The sequence below is a fragment of the Lolium rigidum genome, chromosome 4, assembly GCF_022539505.1.
Source record: "Lolium rigidum isolate FL_2022 chromosome 4, APGP_CSIRO_Lrig_0.1, whole genome shotgun sequence".
NCBI classification, from domain to species: Eukaryota; Viridiplantae; Streptophyta; class Magnoliopsida; order Poales; family Poaceae; genus Lolium; species Lolium rigidum.
In genome coordinates, this window is record NC_061511.1 from 183,894,998 (window position 1) to 183,902,882 (window position 7,885).

The 7,885-nt window shown below is 43.4% G+C and overlaps 1 protein-coding gene across 1 annotated transcript; it reads right to left on the minus strand.

The window, feature by feature from the left end:
• Positions 1–2,295: 2,295 nt before the first annotated feature.
• On the minus strand, positions 2,296–2,786 carry LOC124650406 (the record flags this gene model as incomplete). Its single annotated transcript, XM_047189936.1, has 1 exon — positions 2,296–2,786. A coding segment is annotated over one exon (354 nt), but the record flags the coding sequence as incomplete, so codon positions are not given.
• Between the last annotated feature and the right edge of the window lie 5,099 nt (positions 2,787–7,885).

The window sequence follows — 7,885 nt, forward strand, 5'->3', positions numbered from 1 at the left end:
CATATATATATTTAGTAATTCTCGGAATCATTTAGATGATATTTTGTATTGGGGAAATCTCATTCCGGTGAAGTCGGGATTGTTTAGAGGCCACCAAAATAAGAGAGGGGAAAGTTCTATTGAAGGAGAGAGGGGAAGGTGGCCAACCAAGCTACTAGGGCCCTCTAGGAGCCAGCCAGGCCAACCCATCTGGGCTAGCCGACCAGGGCCCGTCGCGCATCACCTTCCTTTGGCCCCCCTTTCGGAGGATGGGCCTTAGGGTTAGGGTGGGCCGGCCCACCCCTGACTGAACTGACCTAAGGAAGAGCAGCGGCCAGCCCTAGGCGCCTGAGGGCGGCGAGAGCCAGCCCCTTGCCAAGTTAATGGCCCCCTCCACGTATAAATAGAGGTGCCCATCCACCTCAAATGATGTGCAATTTTCTCTCGTAGTTCTCTTTTGGCCCTTTGGTTGGCATGTCTCCCTCTCCCTCTCCACATACGCGGAAAGGTTGCACCACTCATGTGTGATAGCCTGTGCATTGTATCGCTGGACGTGTGGACCACACTAGAGGAATCGTTCATTCGATTCTTTGAGCAAGGATGAGATATCCTCGCGACTGGAAGGACTTGCCTAGCTGCGGGGATCGCCCGGATCAACTTTATCGAGATGTCCTGCTTTTGGCACGAAAATTAAAGAATACATATTTAGGGTAAATTACACCATGTTTAGCTAGGATTAACCCTAGGCAACTGACATGAGCTAATAGAGGATTTTGCATAAGATAAGGAAACTTATTCAAATCCTTAAAAATATTATCCATACAAGTGAGGCAACGCAATAGACCTTATGTTCTAGTTTTTTTCAAAAAAAGAACGATATAACCTATATCTAGAAAGCAGAGGAGTATGTTAGTAATTTGTACGTACTATGCGACTATGTTAGTGATTTGTATGCACTATAAATTTGTATGACTATGATATAGATTTGTACGACTATGTTTGTGTAATTGAAATAAATATTTTATATTAAGTTGGTCAAATTAAGACCAAAAGATACATGTGGGATTAATAATTTCAACTGGTACTACTATCATAGTTGAAGGACAAATATGGATGGCAATTAGTAGCGTCTCCCCATGGACCACACTTGTCTGTTAGACATGCTTACCGATTTGCTTGACCTTTTAAAATTGGAGAACCCACTTTTATTGTTGATGAGAATGTAGGACACAATTCTTGACGTGTTTGTTTCTCGAGCGTGGTATTAAGGTCTACTCTTGCATAGCACGAAATGAGGTACTGATGTACTCCCTCCTACCTATCTTCTGTTGCGTATAATTTTTCGTGTAAATTAAACTATGCAAACTTTGATTAAAATATACATAATAATATAAAAAATTAACATGAAAAATGCATAATACATATAATATGAAAATCTATTCCATAACAATTCTAAAAAAATCTTTTATTGTATATGTTTATATTTTTATCAATATAAATGTTTGACTTTAAGCAAAGCTTTCATACAACATATCTTGGCAGTAGGGAGTATGTCAGTATAAACTCGGTCACGATTTATAAATATCCACCTTGCCTAATCTCCACGGAAGTAAAGGTGTCAAATAAGAATTTTAATTTAACTATGTAATTATTATTTACAATACTACAGTACTATAAATTCAATTAATTGTTATTTCACAAGACTTATAATAAAAGCAATATCACCCCCACTTAACTATGCAGTCAATATTTTCAATCTTAAATGTGTACTAAATAATTATTTTAGATTGGAGGAAGTAATACATACTACCTCTGCGTATTTCAAGATAAACTTTAATCATAAAATTAAGTAACAAAATATTATTTATATTATATGTAATTCGTACCGTTGGATTCGTATTGAAAAGCATTTTCTAATGATGCTAATTTTGTACAAACAATTTTTATATATTTATAGTAATTTTGATCAAATAAAAAGCATGTAAAACGAGAATGTCTTATCCGTTTCAAGTATGTTTCAATAAGATCCAAAAATATATATATGTTTCAATATTTTAAATCTGTACTTTTCGTATTATATATTGAATCGAAGAGTTGATTATTTACTCTCTAGAATCACTCCACATAGTTTTCAGCAAAATTTACTCTCTCTTGAAGTGCTACTCCACATAGTTTTCATTTCTTCTTCCATGTATTTTTATGAAACAAGGTTTTCTCTTATATTACTCTTCCTGTTGAGAGAAAAAAAAGGGACGGTCACTGGTAGAAATTTGGGTCACCAAATCTAACCCTCGCGTGATCAGTGAAATAAATTGTCTTGCAAGTACCATGAGAACATCCAATTCAGACCGCAACGATTTTACATCAGAACATCTGAACATGCAGACGTGTCCTATAAGGACAGCAGCTCGCGAGACAAACAGTACAGATCCCATGCCCAAATCCGTATACCACTATTTCTTGCCGGCGTTCTTCTTCTTGGCGGCGTCTGCGGCGGCGGCGCCCGCCTGCGCCGCCTTCTTGGCGGTCTTCTCCTGCAGCGCCTTGGCGTCCCGCTCTCGCCGCTGCTCCGGCGTGAGCCCGTCGTCGCGGCCCTTGCTCCCGGGCTTCCGCGCCTGCGCCCTCTGCCGGTCCCGCTCCCTCTGGTCGCCGCGTGCAGTCGCCGGGTCAAGGACAACACAAATCCAAATCCAAAACACACACGGTGACAGCGAAAAAAAATCCAACCAATCCTTCGGAAGATTCAACAGTAAATTAACAGGACATAAAACGGGATCTTGAATTTGATTCGTGGTGAAGGATATGAGTCATCGCTGCCGCTCCGAGATCAAGAAATTTGCGAGACGGGGGCAGGGCGGGGTTGACGGATCGGGAGGTGGTTGATTGGTGGTTTGGATCGTGAGGTCGAAACGGCGGTGAAGGCGTGTGGCGGGCTATATGTAGGGCCGTGGAGGGCGAGCTTCCGGAAGGGTCTCTCCGTTCTGGAACGTTCTGCGGCGTATTAGAAAATAATAAATTTTAAAAAAAAGAGAAAAAAGGAGAGCCGTCCAGGCTGTGCGTGCGGGCGACGCGAGGGTCGGCGCCGATCACGTGAGAGTTCCGTGTCCGGATCCAGCGCGGGCCGTTGAATTTGGTGGGATCCAGCCGGAGTAGGTTGAATCGCGTGGCTGGGCTGTTTCTGTTGTGCTTCTGGTGGCCGAACGCTGGTGGTACAAGGGTTGGGTTGGGCTGGGCTGTTCAAAAAAGGCTGGGCTGGCTGGGAAGGGCACGTGGGAGACTCGTACGCACCGCCTCGGCGTGTACAGCTCACCGCACACCCGATACCCGCAGCAGTTTTATTGAGCCCCATTTAAAATTTTAAAACCACGAACACTTTTTGAAAAACGTGAACATTTTTCGAGACATGCTCAATTTTTTTAACACAATTAATATTCTTTCACAATCTAAACATTTTTTAACATAAATTCATAAAAGAAGAGAATCAGAAAAAAGAAAGAAAAAATAAAAGAAACTAAATAATAATAAAACAGAAATAGAAACAAAGAAGGAAGAAACTGTATTCACGGACCACCGCACCACCACCACGGATTCCCTTCAGAGTTTGACTTTATTTAAATATTATATGCATCCTATTTTGAGGTAGAGGGGGTACTATGATTTGCGCGCAGTGTTCCATACTTCGACTAGTGACATAACAACGATGAATTAAATGGGCCTACCCATTAATATCTCAAGGGGTTTAATGCTATTAATATTTCATATTGTATTGTATACGGAGTACTAATTTAGAAATCATGTAATCAAAATTTTAAAACTAGGCTAGACAAATTCAGATAACATTTATGTTCTACTATGATCTAAGAAAAGTTTATATATTTCAAAAAAAAAGTTTATATATTTCAAGTAAATGTCCATTAGATTTTCGTAAAGAATTAAAATGCTCACTATCTTTGAAAAATCATTTAACAAGATAGAATAACGTTTTGTATGGTAACTTCAAACTATATTTCTAATTTTTAATGAACAAGATCCCCTTGTGCCTTATAGAATATTCGTCGATGGCAAACAAAATATGGGCACAAATTTTACCCCATCCGACGCGGTGTTGCAGTCTATTTCGGCTGCTCAAGATTAGCAGCTGCAAGTATATATTTCTATCGTGGGTTGGGAGCTTCCTGGAGTGGGTGAAGCCTACTCCGAGCAGGCTCTCTCTTGGAAGGCCACTCTTACGTCGTGTCCTCATGGTGAGGCCGGTGTTTTGGATTGTTTTTTCGTAAATTAGCTAGTCAATTATCTCATTTTTAATTAATAGACTGAGGCAAAATATTTGCCCGCTTTAATGTTTCAAATTTTATAAAATTTATCGCTTATATCTTCATCTCCAACCAAAAATAAGTCTTTTTCCACTGTTGACCTGTCGTGGAAAAGGCCCTACCAAGGACGATTTCTTGTTATAAACTTATAAATAACTCGACCTTTTTTTAAGAAAAAGGTAGAAAATTTCCTATAAGCCTTAGTAAGAAGGAAATATGAATTTCTCCATTCATTCATCCCTAGTTCGGGACTGTCGGCCCTGCCCGTTTTGCCTTGACGGGGCAGTGCTCCAACCGATCGAAGTACAATTCCCGCGGGGCTTAGGTCATACCTATTCTTTAATACAACCACTAGAAGATTCTATTTGTCACCCATTCTCTAAGAAATAGATGAATCATATACTACGTACCTACACACTCCCTCGGTTTCGATGGTCAAGACGTACGTATGTCTATTGGCTCTGGTGTTGAGGATAGTCCAGCTGAGCAAAGCTTTCCTCTTCATCTCTTCCCCACGTCGGCCCCATAATCCCAACGCTACGCCGGCAACTACCTCGTTGGCCGACCCATTTTTTTCCTCCCTTCGGCCAACACCCCTTTCTTATTCTACCGCCGGCCTCCCCTCTGCCCACCACCAGCGCAGCCCTCTAGCTTTGCCGCCTTCCTCTCCCATATTTGGCTCGAAAACAATGGGCACCGCTATCCCGGCTCCTTGGAGAGCTCTACACGAACCCATCCATCCCATGAGCGGACTGCCACACCGGGAGGGCATTGTTCCCCTTGGCCGGTGCCTTTCTTTATTCATTTTAAGGATAATAGGGATAAGTAGCACCCTGCGTCGCCTGACGCTCCGCTTTATAGAGAAAGACCGGAAAAAATTACGCCTTATCCAAAGGAACAGAGTGAATACAATAGTTGGTCATAGTGACCGCGAGATGACTAGCATGTTGTGGTTTTTAATTACTACGAAATGGATAATAGTCGACCATTTATAAAACTGAAAACTATTAGTATTTTGTTTGTAAGAAAGGGACGAGAACGTCATGGGTTAGAAATCCAATTTCTTCCTTTTTTATTAATCTTCTTTTATTCTATGGATCATTATTGGTTGCTCTTCCGGCCATTCGCATCGTTCTGTCGTTCAACTTAAACTCTCGGATTTGAATAATTGAATCACCTCCGTCGGCTGCTTTCCGCGGCAACACAGACACACAAAACGGGACTGAGAACGAGAGTTCGTCCGGAACAAAAGAAAGCATAGCACGAAACGGACCGTGTCCTCTGTTCTTCGTCGACAAACCTTTGCATTTTCCCCTGTGGCGACAGCGGCGACGCCACGCTGAAATTCCCTCGATCCCGATGAGGAACGCATTCCGTTCCATGTCCAAAAAAGGGCGGCCCCGAAAACAGTCAAGATCGGTCCGGGAACGGAAAGAGACGAGTCGGCGTCACGCTTCCAGACTCCAGAGCGACCCCAGCACATGACATGACCAAGGAAAAAAGCTCAGGCGAAGCCGCAAAGGTCACCACCAGTGAAGCATGCAGGATCGCGCACCGTCTCTGCTTTGCTCAGCTTCTGCTTCAGGCTGCAGCAGGCGTCCTACCGAAGCAGAAACTTTTGGTCGATCGTTTCGCTGTCACGTGGGGCAGTGCGCCGCCGACTAAACGGCCGTCCTTGTCCACTTTATGAACCTCGGCGGTGGTCCGCCCGGTGTCTCCTCTCCGGCGAGCGAGGACCCGACGACGCCGACGAAGGGCGAACCGAGGAGGCGATCGATCTCTCTGTGTCACAGTCCAGTTGCTGTCACGCCTTCGCAGTTTAACAACCGGCCGATCGACAGTGACGGTACATGCCGCCGTAACACAAATCGTAATGGTGTTGGCAGTAAATGCTCGTCACGCTCGCCGCACCCAAGGCCGACAATGGCTCGTCTCGCTCGGTACCGACATAATCTACTCGCATTTTACGCGCGTACGGGGCGCCGCTGCACGTCGCGCCGTGCCGTCTTCAATGCCGACGCCGTGAAGGCGATGCTGCCGGCCGGCCGCACGGCCCGTCCGGCCTCCCTTACTGCGTGCAGTACGTGCCGATAATGCAATGTCTTCTCTGTTGCGTGCAGACGTCCAAGCTTTGGATCACGCCGACGTATAGCTGTACATACAGCAGCGGCGTACGTTACGCGAGGTCCGTAACACGGGAACTGTATACTGAATCTTTCGATGCAACGGTTCCGAAGCTTTGCAAGTTTAGCATGTTCTTGTACTCGTACGGGGCAGCGTATAATAAAGCGTGTGTACTGTTAGTGCGTCGTCGTCTTCAGGATCATTCCGTCCGTGGTGCAGAAGAAGTGAAGAACTCAAGAAGGTTACCTGAATAGAGGCGCAGGGACGAAAGCTGTCACTGACAACGCGGTGCGCGGTTACCATGACCTAGAATTTACCCGCAATTTATTTTTTCTGCGACAAACACTCTGCAAATATAAGTTTGATTAGGTTCGTAAAATTAACCCCCAATTCCTTTTTTGCGACAAACACTCTGCAATATAAGTTGATTAGTTTCGTAAAATTTACCCGCAATTTCTTTTTTGCAACAAACACTATGCAAATATAAGTTGATTAGGTTCGTAAAATTTACCGCAATTTCTCTTTTGCGACTTATATAAGTTGATTGGTTTCACAACGCTTAATTTTGAAAGTATGTGAAGCTAAGAGCATCTTCAGTCGCACCACCCAAACAACCCGCGGCAACGACGCCAAGTCGAACATATGGGCAACGTCGGATCAAACAACCGCCAAGTTGATGCTCTTTACTGAAGATTCTTCACTATTTATCATTTGGTTTCACTGGATTTTGTGTTTCAAATAACGTTAATATCCCAATTCAGGCGGAACCTTCTTTTGAATATGTATTTCAGAAAGCATCACTTATGGAAGATTCATGGGCATTTATGAGCTGATTGTAACAAAATATGAAGATTTTCTATTGAAGCCAAATTGATCAAGGCGCATCAGGGTGTTTAGCGGGCATCCGTATGGGCGGGCCCGACCGTACCACGCGCCCGTACTATGCGTGCCACCTTCCCTGTATCAGTACAAACCCTTTTAGTAAAGGGAAGAGGTAGAAAAAAAAGGAAAGGCGCAACCGACATTCTCGCACCAGAACAAAGAAGATCGGATCTGAAGAAGGAGAAGACCATCATCGACTCTCGTGAAGATCTGCCCCCTCTAGATCCACCACTCATCCATCACATCCCACTTGTACTGAGAGAAAGAGAGAGATTAATTCATACTTGTAAGCTTAGGGATTGGAACCTCTATTTCATCTTGGTTTGTATTTGATTTGATCTTCAACTATTGTGGCTTGGTGCGGTAATATCGAGATAAACTCCATTTACTTTGCTATGATATCATTATGTTATTCTTCTTTCATGTGTGAGTAGATCTCATAGGCATGGGAGATGAGGGAATCGGTGAGATGTGTTGTGCCTATTCCATTGCATCTATTTGTAAATTATTATTAAGATGATTATGTATGCGAATGAATATGTATGTGCACATAATGTTGTTATCTAATTTAAGGACCCATATAACAT